Source organism: Perissodus microlepis, chromosome 6 (genome assembly GCF_051167445.1).
Source record: "Perissodus microlepis isolate ML-2025 ecotype Zambia chromosome 6, ASM5116744v1, whole genome shotgun sequence".
NCBI lineage: Eukaryota > Metazoa > Chordata > Actinopteri > Cichliformes > Cichlidae > Perissodus > Perissodus microlepis.
Window position 1 is genome coordinate 20,733,529 of NC_140466.1, and position 20,262 is coordinate 20,753,790.

Here is a 20,262-nt window from a genome sequence, read left to right on the forward strand (position 1 = left end):
AATCATCAAAAATGGAATACAAATGTGTGGATTACTAAGCAATCTAATTCTAAATTTACTCAATGAACTCAGAGATGACTTTGGACCTCTAACCAAGAGCACTCCCACAAAACCAGTGGCAACACTACTTCTTCCATCTCTTCAGTTTCTAGTGCCAGGTTCTTTTTCAATATACTATGGCTACTGGGGCAGGAATTACACAGCCTGGGCAGGGGTTCAAAGTGAATGGCTTAAGAATGGAGAGATGGCATGCTGACTTTAGGCCCTGTCATTGAAAATAATCAGGCCTCCGATGGACGTCAGGCACAGGAATTCTTATTTGTTTGATATTTTACATTGATAAACTTTAAAAAAGATATTTTTCCCTTGATAAAAATTTAATTACAGTTTTACTTTAAACTGTTATATTTTTAGGACCACGGACAGCGTGCACGGTTTTCATGATGATCTCAAAAGCTGTACTCAAATACATGGAAATAAGAGCGCTATAGAACGCACATGAAATCTGCTAAGCCTGTTTTTTTTGTTGTTGTTTTTTGTGTTTTTCCAGGGTGGGGGATTATTAAACAAATGCTCTGTGGAAAAACTTCTGTGTTTATAGAAAAAACCCTTTCTGATCAGGCATTTTATTTCTTAAATAATTGTATCCCTAGAAAACTGCACAACTTTGTAAATCAACCACAAACCAACCACAACTATCATTGCTAGGCATTAACATCTGCATAAAAGCTGTTCACAAGGAGCTTCACGGCATGCATTTCCATTGTCGAGTAGGTCCTCTACGTGTAAGTGGCACAGTGCTATTGTAAAGACTAGTGGCAAAAAAAGCATTTTTGGTATGCATACATATCTATTCAATCTACACATTAAACACTATTTTCAGTGAGCATTACCACTCCTATGCTCTACCTTACATGCTAAATTAGAGCAGTGTATTTTGCCACAGGCGTTCATGTTATCAACAACATCTCTGCTTGACATTAAATGGCAAATATGCGTTGGTACCAAACCAAGGCCACGCTCGTGTGCAGCCAGGCTTTCTCATCCTTTCTCCCTGGCCTGTGTTTTTCATTACAGCAAAAGAGGACAGGATATTAGTCTCCCTCAAGGGCCAAGGAGTGACCTGTTAGTCACAGAGCACAGTACTGTTAGCTACGGGGCAATAATATGGAGAAAGAATGCCCTGTAGTTTAGGGTGGGGTTGGGGGATTGGGGTGACCTATGGTCTGGTCTGAGCGTTACTTGGATACTGAATAGACAGTTTAATGATGTCATGTTGAATCAGCACTGTGCTGCAAAGTGATGCTAAAAAAATTTATAGCCTTTTCTTATTTTTTCTTTTCTTTCAGTCTAGTCATGGCTGAATAAGGAGTAAAAACATATTGTTCAAAATACAGGCTGTTGCATGGATATATAAAGATATGTTCGAACCACTTTTATAGATTTCTCTGAATCTCCGGTTCATCAAAGAAAAAAAATGATAAGAAAACAGTAATTTCTTATTTACTGTAGTGCAAATCATTTTAGAGGCACACATGCCATCAATATATAAAGTAACCTGATATCTGTACAAAGAAATTGTAAGTCATTATAAGTCTTAGTGAGGGCCGCTACTTCATGAAAATGCAAATTTTGCACTACAAGTTAAACATGTAGTGACAAGAACAAAATACCTTTTACTGCTGCGTGAGAGAATTTGTGCTTTGTGTGAAACATTTGTTTCTGAGAAATTGCTGTTTAGTGTATATGCTTATATGCTTTTCATGGCATCAGTATGCCTGTTTATCTTCTTGTCTCATTGCATCTGGGATTTTGTGTGCATGTGCTCTGTGGGGGGATGGTGGACAACCTAAAAACCGAAAGCCGCCAGGGTGACCTAAATCAAGAGAGGTGATAACTCAGACGGATAGCTGGAGATTACCCAGGGATCAAGAGGCTCAGTGGCCTCTCAAACAACAATGACTGGAGAGCATATCCCTTCTCACCACCCCCTACAGAGATCCTTATGGCTGTTATGGACCAAAAACTTGCATGCCAGTATTTTCCATAAAGCTTATCTGTCACATGGCTCTCTAGTTGTTTCCTTGTTTAATGAACAAAGAAGCATCATGCTTTAAAAGGCTCCCAAAACCCCAAAAATACTTTAAGCTCATTTTGTGACTCTAAGATGATTTTGTTGTTTCGGTTTAATGTCCAGACATCGTACTTATCAGTCTTTTTATGCTACATAGTGTAGAATAATAGGATTTGTAGCACACCATATTAGTTTTTTTCAGCAACCATTTAGTAAACGATTATAGCTATTGAATTACAACTGGGTTTAATGAAATTGCTTTTGTGATTTGATTCTGTGTCATGTGTGTCTGTAAGCTAGGAGTCTGTATCTGCACGGGTGTGTGACTGCAGGAGTGCGTGGCCTAGCCATTAATTCATGATTGATCGATTGAGTCTCCTATACTGTGGCCAATAACAAGCCTATATTCTCTTCTCAGTATATCTGTGAGTGTGGGATGTGTTGGTGCGTGGGCTCATGAAAGAGGGGCAAGAGAGGTTGCTCACTGATTACTTTGTGCTTTGCTTTGTCCAAGGAAATAAAAACCATTTGTTCAGGATAGTTAGATATGTCTTTTCCTTTCTCAGCATCCTCACCTTTCACTCTAAAAGGTGCTGCAAAGACAGGCTTTTTCAGAGATGGAGACTGAGTGGATGCATAAATGCTCAAAAAAAAGAGAGGAGAAAAAAACAATTAAAGCAAGAAGATTTTATCTAAAAGAACAGCTCAATGTGCATCCCTTTCATCTAAAAAAGAAATAATAGAAGAATGGCACGGTATCTGTTGCTATGAAATATATTCTTTTTTTTTTTACCTTTTGCAACATATTGAGATAAATCAGCATAAACAGTTTTTCAAAACAGACTGTGGTATCTTACCGTCATTCTTAAAAAATATATTTAAAGCATGGAGTATGTGGATGTAGGCCCATGCTTGAATATATAGTAAATTGTGATGGGGGAGGTAGCTTGCTCTAGGCGATGCTTGTTCCAGGGACCATCTGGTTGCATTGGATTTTGGCATTGTTCACACTGTGTTCTCCAAACCTTTAACCCGCTTTCAGTCTCTGTTGTTCCTTTCATCAGATGTCAAGGTTACAATTAAACTATTTCACAATCTATTTGATTTCATTGCCTTCTAGTTTACAAGAAAAAACGATTCAATATCTGATTCAGTAAAATTTTATTTAAAGAGTTCTGTCTATTTTTTTCAGCTTTTCTTTTTCCTTACAAATTGTAATGTGATAGCAAATTACTTTACTTGCTAATCCGTCTCTCTCCTCACACTGCCAAATCTGCAGTTTTAATGAAACATCAATAGTAACAAGGTGAAATATACTATAAACTACTTACTGAATAGTATGTCAGTTTTATAAGACTTTTAAATGAAAGTAAGGAACTGATTAAGTCTGTAGGATGAAAGCATTTCATTAAGCACTGAGGCATCAAATTAAGTAACATAAGTTAAAATGCATAAATGACACACTTATATGAGGACAGGAGTAACACAGCAGAATATCTCCGTTGGTCTCTTTGTGAGAAAGATATATTGAGGGGTTACAAACAAATTCTGCAGTTTTATACCCGTACCCCAACGTGGGGGAAAACAAATCTAAAATTGTGCTGCAGTGGGTGCACCCCTTTTCAGACATCAGCATGCAAGATGCACAGTATAGTGTTGAACATCCAGTCTCTTCCCTTTATAAATACCTAAGAGCTGCAAAAGTGTCCTTGTACCAGGAAAGCTGGGATTTAAGAAAATTGCTGCTTAAAAGGGGGTTATTTGGTGTTTCTAGGCTGTGTACTTTAACCTTTAGAGAGCTAAGCTTTAGCTGCTTGACATATACATTTAAGGAAATCAAATGATTTTGAGAGGCTACAAATGTGGAATAAGGTCACAAGATAATGAGTCATACAGTTGGGAATAATGCCAGTATGTGATATGGCTGTTTCTGGTTGTATGGTTTTTGCTGCCACAGATGAATTTGAATATAAAACATTTTTGTTGTTTGTTTTCTATGTGTGTGTGTGCTAAAATTATACTAAATAGCTGAAATAGTTGCTTAAACAATGCCAAAGGAAATTTGTACATTAATTTCCGTTCCCTTTATTGCAGCTGCAGATTTTGTAGCTCAGCTGAAAATTCAGCCACAGCAATGTTTTCTTTTACCCGGTTATTTTCTGGTTGGGTTCAACTTTGCATATCGGTTTGCACATTTGGACTCAACATTAAAGCATAACTCGTGACATTTTTAGCTCTAGTGGAATTTTATATTACCCATTTTAATGTTACGCAAGTGCAGTTCCTGAAAGGACTTTTCATGGTTCATCTTTGAATAAATTGCTAACACTTCTGGAATTTCCCCTGAATATGCTGTGAGTATACAGTATTTCATTTTCAGAGTTTGTGTATTAGGTTTGTTCTGCTTAGCTGTTGTTAGATGTCTGCTTGAAGGCTCTTTTTCAGTTTAAAAAACAACAACAATTGCAATATATTCATTTTTATTTGCAGGCATGAGACTTAAAAAAAAAAAAGCCGATAAGCCATATGGGTGGTGTAAACAGATTTTGTCGCAACACTCTTTTTCATTGTTGTTGTTATTTTTTTATTTTTATTTACTCGCGCTCGCTCCTTTGTGCACATATGGACGCACAGGCAACACCACACACAGAGTACAGACCGGACCAAATACTTTCTCATCAAACATCCTCTCATTGTCATCTCAGGCCCATGGGTTTCATTAGTGCCAGCTTTAAAACAACAACTCTCATTCCCACTCCCACACACTAGTCCCAAATGTTTTCAGTGAAGAAGGATACAACACTCGCCTGAAGGGTAGGTGCATGTAAAATTTCACAAAATAGCGAGAAGTGGGAAATGCATTCTCTCCTCTCGTTTGACCGGCTCAGAAGAATAACATGCCATCCACACTAACGCCGGTTTACCTTTTTAAATTCATGATCCCAACAAATGCGGTCGAGTAACTGTAGTTTATGTTTACTGGAGAGATTCCAAATTTGAATTGCAACCAAAGTGAGCACCAAGCGTGTTTATTAATATAAAGCTTTAATTAGAGGCTTTCTGCTCTCTGCTATGAGCAGAGCGGACGATCACTATGGACGTCTTTTTGGCAGCGATTCTTTCCTTTTGTATTTGTTTTCACAGGATCTGAAGGATTTAATATGCCTCTTATGCTCCTAGGGCATCTCACTTTTATCCCTCATCTCACTGACTGTTTTCTAGAAATGCCCTTGAGCACCCCAAGTTGACAAGTTTTCCAGGGTGTACTGAGATAATCTTCTGTGTCACCAAAGTGTGTTCTCTGCATCCTAAACAAATTAGTGCAGAGAGGTTTTTTTTCTGTGTTCTTCTGCAGCGCTGCCAGTGGTTTAAATGGGAAGAGTATAATAGCGTCTGATTTGTAGCGTCGTGACTTCTTTCCCCCACTTCAGTTGCAACAACTTTAACTAAACAGCAAAGTAGTGGACAGCAGCTGACTTTGAGGTTGCCTAGCAACAAAGTCAAGATGCTTCGAGGGCCTTCATCTGCAGCTTCATAATAAAAGAAGATCAGAGCATCTAATGTTTCACTGTAAAGGATATTTAGCTGTGTAGTATTTCTCACGACTATGCTTAATGTGGAGCCACATGAAACATCTCCCATCAGGTTTTTGATTATTGTGTAGGTGATTTTGTTTTTACCTGTAGCACACATACACCGTGTGTAACTTGCGCTTCACTCTTTTTGTTGCCTGTCTGAAGTTTTCAGAAGGCCTGCGGGGACTGCATATCTAGAGCGATCAGACATTTTACCATAGGGCAGGGGACGATGAGCCGGATTCAGGAATTCCAGCCCAGAAGGCTGCCTTATTCAGTATTCTGCCAGTGTGTGATCCTGACCTTACTGTAGCATGTCCTTGGTGCATGCGGAGCGCAGCAAATGCCTTTTTGGGGGATTGCATGCTCCAGCCCATTTTAATGTGTCGTTTCATTCTCAGCACACCATCGCTAAGCCGTGCAGCGGGGGCTCGGAGCAACCATTTTGATGATGAGTCTGATTGAATTAATACTGTTGAAGCTGACACTTAATGGTTTATGATTAGTTAGAATCATTAAAAGATGAGGCAGATCTGTGTAAAAGACGTCCTAAAACCCCTGTGTTTGCCATACAATGAGGGAATAGGTTTTAAACTATGACCTTAAGCTAATCCATGAAGTCTCACCTACTGAAAATCACACATTTTGTACACAAACAACAAGCGTTACAGGTGGCATGAAGTGCTGGACATAACACAACGAAAGCTGTGAAAACTTCTCTGGGTAATTTAAAGTTGTTGTTGTAGAGTCGCTTGGGGAGGAATATCGATGCAAACAAGATCTTGCACTTCTACACGGGATCACCACAGCAGGTAGCTCCACATATTTGAGTTTGCCATTTTGAATTTTTTATGCCAGATGACCTTACTGACCCGGACCCACAGGGATTTGTCTTCTCCTGGGATTCAACTGGTGATCTTTTGCTTGTAAATTCCTAAAACACACCACCGTGGAGCTAATTGACTTGGAGGGAATGTATTCAAATTCATTATAAATATTCAAACAGTATTAGAGCAAATATTGTTAAGCAACAACTTTTGTTATTGTATTTTAAAACACTTTCTCCTCCACTGTTTTTGTTTACAGGGGAACTATAATCATAGATGTAAATGTGCATCATAACTGCTTTCTCATAATTATTGGCAAAACTGCAGTATATTTTATTTGCCTTTTTTTCAACGCAATTTCCTTTTACCTGTTGTCTTTGTTAATAGACTCTGTTTTTTGTCTGTTTCTCTGTGTTTTCAGCACCTATTTCCTCTCTTTCTCCACACTCCCACAGTTCGTCTGGCCATCTGGGCTTTCTCATGTTGAAACAACAAAAAAAGCACTTTTCTGTTTGACTCATACCTACTTCCTGTTTAATGATGCAGTGTGAATTATTTTCAGTTTTCTTTAACATACTTGCTGTTGAAACTAGAGTCAGATGGAATTTGCAATGGCGTAACGAAAACTAATAGATTTGTCACTAAACATTCGCTGTAGCGTTCTGATCGTAAACACAAGTTGTTCAAAAGTTGATTAAAGAACTTTACAAAAGTTCTTTGATCCACTTTTCAAACAGATTGCTTTCCTCTATAAAACAACTGAAGTACCAGAGTAACAACTGCACTCCTTTTCAGCATAGGTAGACTGATAATCGCTGTATTTTTCACTTTATTCATTCTTCAAATGTCCTCTAAGTGGCAAAATTATTAGATGTAAACTCATAAATGAAATTTCTTTGATTACCTAAGCATTTTTAGCAACAAAGGCAAACAACCTGGTAAATGCAGGCTTGTAGTCATTTTAGCTCTTAAAAGAACATCCTGGGTACAGTAAATGCAACACTGTACGGTGTGTTTGAAATTAAATGATTGAGATGAACATAGATCACAGAATTTATATATTTATACAGAGTATGAAAAACCCCCACTTTAAATAAAAACATGGCCTGTCACACGTTTGTATTCTTAGAACTGTATTGCCTGTGTATTAAACTAGCGCGCAACATCACAGTGTAGTTTACACATTCAAAGATGATTGACACTGTGGGCAGACTCCCAGAATATCTCATGACTGGTAATTCAGAAACAGTTTTCAGTGTCACACTTTATTTAAAGATATACGTCACATAGATATTCGAAAGCTCATTTCGCTCCTAGCAGCCTCACGTTTGTGTGTTTGTTTGTTTGTTTTTCTTTTTACTGTGCAAAGTTGTAGCAGTGGTAGAGGTGTTCAGCTGGAATGTTTTTTTTAAGTGATGGAGGGGGTTGATGTCACATTGCATCATCGTTTTTTGTAAGAGAGCAAATAATATTAATACTGTTTTTTATTTGTATATATTTATCAACCAAATCAACTATTACAGGTTCAGTCAACCTGTGCTTATCTGTGCTCCCCCCACAAGAAACACACACACACTCCTTTTACCCCACCCAGTTGAAACAAATGGCTGCACCACCCGCCCCCCTCCCCCCCACCCCATAACCCTACTTTTCTGTAGTACTGTGTTGTGACATTATGAAGTAAAGTGTCCTGATATGATTTTTGTTGTGATTTGACACTATATATATCAAATGTAATGATATAAAATAACTAGATTTAAACATTTAAAAAACTGTAGGATTAAAAAAAATGAAATTAAAGAAGTTATATTCAAGCATAGTTTTTTAGGCAGGTATGCTTCCTTTCCGGCCATACAAGAATATAAATATACCTCCCGGAAACAGCTGAACACACTGAGGCACCTAAAAGAGGTGGTTTCTCAAGGATGTGCCATATGTGTCATGCTAATCATTAAGAAAAAACCTTCAAACATACTTCTAGTGGCAGGTAACAGTGCTAACAAGCCTACCCAGTGGCACTTTTGTGATCAAGCCCAGACATCGGTTTTTAAAGCAGTTAGGCTGCACAGAAACATGCACAGATTTGTAGTGGGGCGCTGCTTGGTTGGCAGAATGTGATCCCAGCGTCGCTGCTGGCCATAATAGTCGATAGTCAGCAAAGTCCAATAAAAGCTTGTCTTTCTGTTCCTCCTCTTCTTGCTGTCAGGTACAATGGTTTTCACAAGTTAGACATTAAACGCACCATCAGTTTAACTGTGGTACTGCAGTAATGCAAACATGCTGTTTCACTCTGCCATAGGCTGTCTGATCCCACTACCGAGTGTTGCACTCTTATGGTGACTGTCTTGAAAGAAGCGAAGCTTCAGTGTGCTGAACGCATTTTTACCTTTAAGTGTGTAAGGATGTTGCATCTGACCCTTTCAGAGTTTGCAATGCAGACGTAAATATTTTAACGTTGTTCTCTCTGTCTCTTTCTCTCTCTCTTTCATGGCTTCCTTTTTGGATCCACTTGTCTTCTGCCCTGCATTTAATATGACAGGTAAGTCCATCTCTTGTATTTCTACCGACGCCTCTGGGCTGGATCTCGCTTGTATGCATCGAGTGTCACACTGAGAATGTTTACCAAAATTGCATCTTAAGTACTGGGGATGCATCTTTAGTCCAATGGTTTTGTAAACAGTGAGCACATTCCCTTTTTCTCAGCTGACACTTGGAGAATGGGGCAATTCCATTTATGCAGCCAATCTCATTGGCTACTGGAGAGATGCCAATCTCCCTCGAAGATAGGGAAAAGAGAGGGAGCAAAGGGAGTAGGAGAAAAGCATTTATTCATCCTGACACAGATCAGATAAATGGGAAATGATAAATGCTGTCTATTTTTACTTCCCCTAACCGGTGTTAACTTTATATTCAAAAGGAAGCTCTTATGGGCTTACTATGCCTCTGAAAAACCTGATCAAAGTTTTGTTAGGGATTTACTTTTATTTTTTGTGATCTGCCTATAAATTATGAAAGATGTAATTATTGTGATTAATAATTTAGCATAAAGAGTGAATATGCTGAGCTAATGATATACTGCTTGGAGAGGAGGGAACAAAAAGCATGTGGTTATAAATTAAGAAAACAAAAAAAGGGCCTTGCTTTAAAGTCAGTTCCCATTATGCATTTAACTATTGCTAATGTTTTCTCATTTGAATTCTTTCGATATCTGATTCCGCCCACATCTAACATGGTGAATTTAAACATTTACCCAGGCAGCTTCATTTGTAGCTGTTGAAAAGGCCAGGAACCTTTTTAAAATGACAGCCAGGGTGACATTTACATTTAAGACAATCTGCACATTTTAAATTTAAGTCCAGATAGACAGAATACCATTCTGTATTCGAGGAGCGTAACAGACGCTGTGGCTTGAATCAAATTCAGACCTGTGCCTTTTTTAATATTTTAATTTGTTCTCTAGCTTTTTAAATTTAAAGGTTACAACTCCAATTTAGCAGTCATTATAAAAGAGCAATTTATTGTTTTTGTTTGTTTGACTTGTTTAAACACACAAATCCTTGATCCCCTTGGCACAATTACTAAATGATGACATTTGTATAGTCTTAAAAAACAAAAAGAAAACATCAAATTGACATTTTGTAGTTATAAGTAAGTGAAGATTGAAGCAGTTTTCATTCCTTTGGATACATAAAGTTTGAATCTGGGGCTCCAGATTAGGAGCCACTGATAGGAGACACCTCAAGGCATGAACGTTTGTTTTATTCCAGGGTCCGGTGGTCCCCTTTGCTTTTGAAATATGCACTGTCCTCTTGCCGAGATCACGGAAGCTCTCAGAGGCCTTCAGGAAATAAAGACCAAATAGCAGAGAAAAATGACATTTTGAATCAATAGAAGGCTTCGAGATTAACCTTGTCTCCTAATAATTACACACAGTTTCAACTAAGCTACAACTTTTGAGTTAGCACAAGTGTGGCTTTCTATGGTAGTTATGTGTGATACAGTATAGAGACATTTTCCCCCGTTTTATTTCTAATTTAGACTTTCCAGTTTTGTTGCTGTTAGCTTTAACAAAGCTAAAATACGCTGGCCTTAAAAGCTTCACCACAATTTCCTGGATTCAGGCTGCTGGAAGTGAAGGAATAAGTGGCAAAAATATTGAAGGCGTGCTAGTAGACGGTGTTTTAAACATTTAAGTAAAACTACAGGTCTCCTTTAATAATATATCCCCAAAGCAGCACTTTGGGAATACCACATGCTGGTGGAAGAAGTGTTTGCCGTGTGCTGTCTTGTCTGTGTACAATATTGGTAGACTACTGTACACTAAACATTACCTACATATTCTTTGTAAAGGCGATACATATTTAAACATAAAGATTTTTTGTTATTTGTTGAATTTCTGATCGGTCCCTCCAAAGATGTTTCAGAACCTCGTAGGATCAGTCAGGAAAAAAAGGCATTAAAAAAAAGCTAACATCACAAAAGTAAGAATTTTTCTTCCTGGTTCCCATCTGTTTGTTTTTTATTTTGGTTTTTATAACGTTCAGCTTTGGAATTGGGAAATTTTGACAAGTATATAACAAATTCATGACTAGTGCGTTACAGGAAAACTAGCTCGCTGCACTATTTAGACACTCTGCGTTTCCGTCTCATACTTCCATTGTTACTGATGTCACAGTCGCCCTGGCAAGTGATGCAACAAATATGTCCTCCATGGCAAGTATTTGTAATACAAGGTATTTGTTGCTATAACCTTCAAATGTATCACTTAAATATGATTTCATCTGCAGATTTTCTTTTTTTTTCTTTTTACACTGAATCAGACTATACTTTGTTATTAATTTCTGCTTCTTTAGATGCTTTAAGATAAGTGTTAGATATATCTCCAAACATCTAATTTAATAGGACAATGCCCATATCCACTAACATGGAAACAGGAAAATCATTATGTTTAAAATTGCATACCAGACAATGCATGATAGACAATGTGAGGTGTGAGCATTATATCCTATATTGGATTTGTTTAATATCTCATCATCTGAACTATCTGTAAAGGTATAAATAACTATGATAAAAGAACAGGAAATCCTGCTTTCAGTCCTGGATAAAGCTTTGTCGTTCAGCCACCGTAATACTCTGAATATTAGGCACTGACCCACATCTGCCATCATGCAGGTTACATAGAGCCCCAGATGTAGGCCCAGCTGTTGCCATGTATTATCACACTGACTGACCCTGATGTTTTAAGTTAAATGCAAGACAAAACATTAGCATACGCTAATCCAACCATACCATGGCATGTAAGTTAACTTTAAAACAATGCACTATTAATAATGATAATAATAATAATAATGATAATAATAATACTAAGCCTCTCCCACCCCCTAAGTCAGAGTAATGTCAACCTTGCCCCCATTCTCTAACTAGTTTTACCTTCAGAGTACCACAGCTCTTCCATATGTAGGTAAGAATAATGACTCCTCAGTCATTATTATTAATTCAGTGTTGCTACAGTGTGGTGCATGTAAATGAAGCAGTGGGCAGAGAGAGCTATAGGCTGCCTGGAGAGTTAGCCTGAGTAATGAATGTAATTATTGTGCCCTATTGGACCCGTGTCTGTTTTAGCAAAGTTATTATTTTGACAGTTTGCGCCACATTTATAAGAAAAGGTCTGGAATTAAATTATAAGCTTCCTTTACTTTTGCATCTAAATGTATTGTTTGTCAGAGTAATCTCTCTGTATAATTTATGTGTATGTCTGTATGTGTGTGTGTGAGTGTGTGTTAAATTCCCCTCTTACTGTCCTCTTTCAATTAATCCCCAGCTTGTACACGCAGGTTATATAAACACTGGGGTTTTGATAGTGGCTATCAGTGAATTTAGTGCTGTAGAATCGCACTTACACCAGTCACATGCGGCATTGGGATTAAAAAGGAGGGAGAGAAGGGGATGTACAATGAGAGAGAAAATGGCGTGTCAGAGGATTTGGATTCTAAGATAATGTTGATGATTATTAGAATATTGATCCTGATAACCCACCTGTTATAAAAGAATCAGTGCAAAGCCACCCACACATTGTCATTAGTCATCAGCAGCTCCTTACAGCCCACTGCAGTACATGCTGCCACCCATGATTTAGCTCTGCATCCAGTTATGAGGGGGTGTTTAGCATTTATTATGCAGCACAGTCCCAGTTCCAGTGAGATGGCAGAATGCTGCCTGATCAATACCCCTCACAGGAACCTAGGTTAATTTATTCATTTTAGAATGTACTCATGCCTCTATGGCCCTCTGTGGTCTTGCCTAACACGGTAGGAGTGTTTAGTTACTGACACTCACACCATTGCACAGACCCTACGTGCTGAAACTCTGACATCATTATGCAAACGCCATATTGGTATGTGTTATTAAGCTGTCGTTTTTTGTGATACCAAAAGTCGGGCTGCCCTTTTAATAATACTGAAGCATGTTTCTGAATGCTCGCTGTATAGTCTGGCTAGAATGTGTACAATTTGAGTCCACAGGGTCTCTGTATTGTTAGTATTTGACCTTTAGTTCTTACCCTGGCCTTATGCACCTAGTGTCCCACTTTTTGCAAACCATGTCAGAATTTCCTTTTTCATTGTTTTGACCTTTGCTCTTCATCCCTTTGTGGCTTTCCGTCCAAGCACCAGTCGTGTTGTTGGTCTACAACATATCCCTAGACACCCAAATAGTTTCCAAGTCTTTTATGCAGGCAGCATATGCTTGAATTTGCGCACACGAGCTACAAGACAATAGCTTCAGACCTATTAGCTTGTGATCTGGACAGGCAGCTACCATATATCCTCTAGCTGCCAAACAGCAGCAGCAGCAGCGGCAGCTCTGCAATCTTATGCTCTCCTCCCTGGCTGCTCTTAAGCAAAACAACAATCTCACACTTTTCCTCTGACTGAACAGTGATCTGATTATGGATTATTGCAGTTATGGATTTCCATGTAAATAAAACATATCATCTCTAACCATCAGTTTACGCCTCAAAATGTGAGGACGAGATGAATACATTTGTTATCACTGTGATCATTTTGGTTACCACTCATCTGTATTGATTTTTACCGAGCATCATCAATCAAGGCACTCATAATGGATGCTGTCTGAGAGCACATATCTCCCTTCAGAGAATTATCACCTCAGGCTTGGGTCAAGCAGAGATTTGATCTCTTGTCAGTTAGATGAATTGATGTCTTACAGACACAACAGAGAGAGGTAGGGAGAGGATTAAGGTAAAGGTGAGTAGGAATAAAAAGAAGTCTAAAGTAGTTAAACTTCAGTCCTGAGGACTCAAAGGTATAGAAATAATCATATCCATTCTCCATCACCATTTGCCCTGGTTGCTTGTTTAAAAAAGTAGTTAAATGAAATCAATAGTGGTGCTAGTACTGGCCTCCATGCCAAGCATCATCCAATATTTATATAAATGAAGCTTCACAACCTCAATTTACCCTGCAGTTGCCTGTTTAAGGGGCTGTGAAGTACCTGGAGGTAAGGGAAATTCTGGACAGGATATGAAGATGAAGAGGATAAAATAAATTTCTGTCCCTATCAAGATGTCCTTACATAGTCATTTGCATTCATGTCATTTGACAGGTCATGAGTTCCAGCTGTACCGAGTTTTGAATCGGGGTGCGCTTGCTACAATAAAAAAGAACCAGATCGTAAATTTCACATGGCAACTTTAAGTCATTGTCAGTCCCTAAAACACATTTTCAGACTGAACTGCTAAATTACTAAGTTGTTCCCAAGGCTTGAACTTCAAGCGTCATGGCTACACTTTTGCTTTTTCTTTTAGTGGATCAACTACATAAAAGTGAAATAAATCCAGTCCTGAATCTGTGCTCTGCTGAAATTCCATGCCATGCTATCAATAGTCAAAAATAAAAACATAATTTCTATTTATATCATTTTATTCATCTCCCAGAATACTCGCATAAAAACTTTAATTGTAGCCCGAGGCCTCTGGTAACAAGCACAGGTATTTGTTTTCCTTTCACTGACAGCTGGAGAGACCCTCTGGGGTTTAAGTTGAACACTGAGGTACGCTGTGGTCGTTGCATTTCATTATGACCACACCATTTCACTTTTGCCAAGTGCTCAGAATAAATTATTATTTTTCACCCACTGCGAGACATTTCCTCAGACACTGGTTTGATGTTAATGATTCATAAAGTGTTTATTGAGATAACTTTAAGATTTAAACTAATCTTAATTTTGGGACTTATATATCTGAAGAGAACAAAAAGGGTCTAGTTTGAAAACCGATTAATGACCAAGTTATACAATTTTATGTTTATGTATGTTTACTGCTGCTTGCATTATGTATAGAATGGGACAGTTTATTCATTTTAGAAAAAAATCACTGAATTCCCACCTTGTCCTTCATAATAATTAGAATGATTTCTATGTGATGGGATTTCTGTGGGCCTGGGAGAAATCCTATGAGCTGTGGGAGGAAACGAAGGAGCTTCGGTATTACATATTCTGTGGCTCACTGGCATTCTGGCTAGCATTTTGGGGATCTCGAGATTGTAAGAATTAACACAATTAAATAGATCGATGAAATGTTTCAATATAACAATATATTTTCAAATTTTCTTTTTTAGCCACTCAAATTTTCCCTTCAAAATATTTCATTTAGACCCAGTAAATAGTGGCACACTTCAATTAAATTTAATCCTTACTCTCTGCAAAAATCCCCTCCCCCCTCCCCGTTTTTTCCAGACACTTTATTGCTTAAGGGACCTTAAATCCTCTATACTTCATCTTAGGCTGGGTTTACTCCCAGGCCTTTATCAACTTCAACAAGTTATAACAATTTAAAATACACCAAAGCATCTCATTTTGTACCACTTATTGCAAATGATTAAAAAGAAGAACAGCCAAACACCATCTCACAATGTTATCGAATTAAAGATTTAAAGAATGTAAACTTATTGTGTAATGATTGTCAGTGAGTTCTTAAAACATTTTTATTCCTGATGACTTACAAGTTGTAAACATTATCTTATTTATCGCAAAATAACACAAAAAATAATGCAAATTGATCTTTTCGTCTTCTTCTCTTTTTTTTTTTCTCAGAAAAAGCTGCTGTAAAATCAGTATATTGATGTTGCCCCCATTGTGAAATTTTTCAGAACATGGTGCACAATTGGTATAATGCTGCCACGGTATGAGAATATGCACACTAGAGAGCAGTCTGTTCCCTCTTTCTGCAGTCGTTGTGATCCTCCATCTCTCTCTCACATAACATACTGTTCATGTCAAAGGACCCAGGAAACACAACATCTGTCAGTGCGGTAATGTACACAATAAACACCAAAGGGAGAAGGATATATACACGCACCTGGAAATGGCCTTGTATTCAACACACATTTTACATCACATGAAAAAAAAACAAAAAAAACAAAACAAAGTGACCAATATGTGCAAATCTTCTTGAAGCTGGTGAATAATTCCTTCGGTGGTTTGGATATTATTTGAACAGTATTTTTGATTTTACTATGGATGGTCTGAATGATTGTTGGCTTTGGTGTGCTTGATTCAGTAAGAGGAGGCAACGCTCCTCTGCGACAGCCAAAAGGTGAGAAGCAACGAGAGGCATAGCTTTAGCTTTTTTATACTCTGCTTTCTTCACTTGGATGGAGCACAAATATTGTGATATCACTAAATGAAAATATGATTACTGATAAAGGATGAAATAGATCGTTTTTAATCTATTCACAGACAGGCAATGGGAAAGAAACTACACTGATAGAAAGTCAACACAATGAATGCAAAACAAAATGTGATTCAATCCGAGAAGAGGTCTAAAACTCAGATGGTGGGTTTTACACTGGAGATGAGATGCAGATATCCCTCTTCCCCTTTTCTTCTTTTTTGTTTTTCTTCTTATTTTTTTTAAGGGGGGGGGGGGGGGGGGGGGGCTGTTTGATGCACTGCAGAGTCATGGCTCTACAGTCCACGAGCGCAAAGACTGCGTCTGTCGTCATTCATCCTCTCTGACAGGCTTCTCATATACAAATGAGTTTCTGTGAATAGCAATTCATTTATTTAAACACTTTTTTGTAGTTTACAAAAGAAATAGATTATCTTTTTTTTTTGTCCACACTTGCACGTCTTCTTCTTTAACATATTTTACAGTTTTATTTTTACATTTTTAATTAAACTTAAATGTGTTTTTAATATTTTAAATGCTCAAATATTGTGTGTACCATAATACAAATGGTTTCTTTTTTTCCTCTCCTGTGTCCCCAGTTTATTTTTAAACAATAATTAAATGTCCTGAAATAGAAAGACACATTAAAGCTCAAATATCCATCCTCGAGAGAAAAGCCTCAGCGCTGTATTCCTCTCTCTTTTTCGATAGAACACGAACAGGTCCAAGAGTCCCATGACCATTATGTGACTTCAGATCAGCAGCAGATAGCAGTAGCAGTAAATCCACCACAAAATAGTCAGCCACATGAAGCACACTTCTTCCACATCACAGTGAAATGCTTTGTAAAAAAAAAGTGTCCAGAAGATTGAATAATTCCTTCTGTCCCCCTCCCCGGTGTATCCAAAAAGGAATTTACTGTATATCCAGATAATCACAGGTAAAGACTTACTCAAAAGCAGGGTCACACTTCACATTCCCGAGAAGCTTGTTGTTGGCAAGTGCAAGAGCCATATTCATTGATGATTACCAAAGCTCCCTCAATATGGTTAGGTTTATAGTCAACATAGTACTCTGGTGTAGAAATTGCAGCCATCTGCTGCATGCTTTGCTTTTGCTTCTGCTTACGGCGCTGACTGCTGAAGCACTGCCTCAGTTGCCTTATTCCAGCTGGAAAGCACTTCCATGCCACGTATAGCATGAGCACTATGATGAGAAAGGAGAAGATGAGTGCCATGGTGCCTGTTACCACCTTGTGGATCTGCATGGTGCTCTCTAGGTCATCATGGCCCACTGTGACAGTGAAAGAATTTGTGACCACTTCACTACCCTCGCCCTCATAGGGGTTGGGAGTAATGGGGCCCAGATCCCTCGTGGAGGCGTACAGGCCTGCTGTGGTCACCTCTACTGGGGGATCCTCACATAGCTGAAAAGCATAGACGGCATCCAACACATCCTCACCCTGTGCTGTGTCAGGGCTTGAACACAGCAGGGAATTGTCATGCTGGCCTCGGAAGGCACTCAGCCAAGAGGCCAAGGCACACACATTGCGGCTGCACTCCCAGTCATTCCCTGCCAGGGTAATGCTGTCCAGAGATGACCACGAATCCAGAATGCGCTGGTCCACAGAGGTCAAACGATTAGAGTCTAGCATCAGTACCTTGAGGTTTGGTGTACTCTCAAAAACATGTGGCTCGATGTACTCGATTTCGTTTGCTGACAGGTCAATCTTCTCTAAAAAGTGCCATGTCCAGTCTAGTGTGTTTACAACAATAGTGGCACGATTGTTGTGCATGTACAGAGTGCGTAAAGAGATGAGGCGTGGGAAGTGGGCTAGGTTGACTTTAACTAGCTCATTGTGCTCAAGATGCAGCTCAGTCAACTTAAAGAGGCCAGCGAAGGAGTTTCGTGCCAGGCTCTGCAGTTGGTTGTATCCCAAGTCCAGAAACTGCATGCTCCTGCAGTCCTGAAAAATCCGCACTGGCACAAATTTGAGAGCATTGTAGCGCAAATGCAAATTGGTGAGCTTTCTAAGGCCGTGGAACAGGTCAGGCTCTAGTGCCTGCAGCCTGTTGTATGAGAGGTCCAAGATACGGAGGTTTGGGAGGGGCCTAAAGGTGCCATTTGGCAGACTCTCAATCCGGTTGTTGCTCAGGTCTAACTCCTTGACTCGTCTCAGCTTGTCAAATGCACCCTCCTCTACAACGTCAATGCTGTTGTGATCTAAATAGAGCCAGGTGAGCTGTGACAGACCAGCCAGTTGGCCTTCACGCAGCTCCGTTAAGTTGTTCTCTCTCATGGACAGGCCCATGGCACTGCTCAGATTGCGGGGAATGTCTGTGAGGTTGAGCCCCTCGCAGTACAGCAGCTTGCTGTCGCAGCGGCACAACCTTGGACAAACCCCCTCTACCAAGGGAACTGTTCTTAGAAAAATGCCCAATGAACACAGTATCAACCCAGGGGGCTTCTTCAGTGGCCACTTTAAGTACAGTCCAATTAGAAGGAAATCCATTAGCATAAATATCCAGGGATGTCAGGGAGAAAATGTCCATTGAACCACTCTGGATATCGGTTTTGCCCGTATCAGATCATATTTATCACATCATATCTATCTCGTTCAATAAGCTGTCTCATTCTATGTATGTCAGCTGAAGACAGTGATAGTATTTTTGTTATCAAGTCCCAAAAAATGCCAAAAAAATAAAGTCTCTTTCCTTACGTTATATATCAAGCAGTGGGTGGAGAGTAGAGGGGATGGAAAATCAAACTGTCCTCACTGATCAATCTTATTCGAAAAAATTCCTACTCACCCCTATTCAAAAGCTGACAATCTCCATTCAGCATCTCGCTTTGTGCCCCAACACTAATTATGTGCGAATCTAAAAAAGACCCCACTGTGGTACAAATTCTCCCCCCCTCCCTTCTCTCTTTTCAGTGGACACCAGATCCTTGGCAGGCTTACAATGTCTTAGTTCTCTTCAAGTGAAAGAGCCAGAAAGAGAAGGAATCCAAGTAGCTTTCAGCGAGATGGTAGGAAGTGCAAGTACCCCTGTCTGCATGCATGAGCTCTGTCTCTCCTGCTCCTCCGCAGTCCTCTGCTGCAACGATCAGAGGGAAGAAGAGACAACCAGAGAAAGAAAAAAATAAGCAAGAATCTTTTTTTTTCTTTTGTAAAATAATCTGTCTTGCTCTTTCCTCCTTTCCCTCCCGCTTAAGTTTCAAAAGATCTGTCAAAATGTGTTATCGTCCATCGCTTGAAGAAATCACTGACTTGTAAGGTTTAAATCCATTCAAGCACTTAATCATGATTTCAGTGACGGACGCAAGGGAAAAAAAAAAAACCAAAACAGGATATAAAGAGATGAACCCTGTTCACTGTTTTCTTGTGTAACAGTATTCCTCGTCATCTGAGTGGCTCATATTGGTTCGGTAGCCGCTCGCATCCCCCGTGGCTCGCAGGTTTCGTTTACTCCCTTGCTCTCTGGGTGTCTTCTCAGCCAGCTGGAAGAGGCTGCTGAAGGCTGGTGCTGGTAGGCAGGCAGGGGCGGTAAATGTGGGAAGCAAAGGAGCGCGCAATCCCTTGCAGCAGACCAGTACACTGACAGCGCATGCAGAAGCACCTTCTGTTCACTGAGTGTCGTAAGCCACTCACAATTCAGAGTGCTCGCTCCCTTTCCCTCACTCTCTTGCTCTCTTTCCCTTGATCGCTCTCTCACTTGTTCATGCTGCTCCCCTCCTCCTCTTCGCTCTCACATCTTCCCTCACTGCTTTTTTCTTGCTGTGTTTTTCTCTGTGCCTCAGACATTTACATATCCAGAATGGGCTGGGCTTAAACCAGGGGCTTTAATGAACCCCCTCCACCCCCCATATCTCTAGCGCTCTCTCCCTCTCTTTCTCTCTCTCTCGCTCTCTCTCTCTCTCACTGTCTCTCTCTCCCACACATACAAACACTCCTTCCCTCCCTCAATGACTGCAATGAAATCGGCCTCTTGACGTTGTCTGATTTCAGGCTTGCAATGATGAAAATGGGATCTTATATTATTTCTTTTCTTAAACAGATGTTTTCTTATATATCTGTGCTATATAGATGGAGAGGGA

General features: G+C 39.4%; 2 protein-coding genes across 2 annotated transcripts in view; one reads left to right on the top strand and one right to left on the bottom strand.

Annotated features, from left to right (window-relative positions):
• Positions 1 to 20,262, top strand: part of ctnna2 (catenin (cadherin-associated protein), alpha 2) — a 332,764-nt gene that overhangs the window by 173,459 nt on the left and 139,043 nt on the right. The gene's annotated exons all lie outside the window — the stretch shown is intronic.
• lrrtm1 (leucine rich repeat transmembrane neuronal 1) lies at positions 15,465 to 19,970 on the bottom strand. Its single transcript, XM_084931406.1, has one exon. The coding sequence runs from the start codon at positions 18,680 to 18,682 to the stop codon at positions 17,129 to 17,131; it is 1,554 nt and encodes a 517-aa protein (XP_084787532.1). The 5' UTR covers positions 18,683 to 19,970; the 3' UTR covers positions 15,465 to 17,128.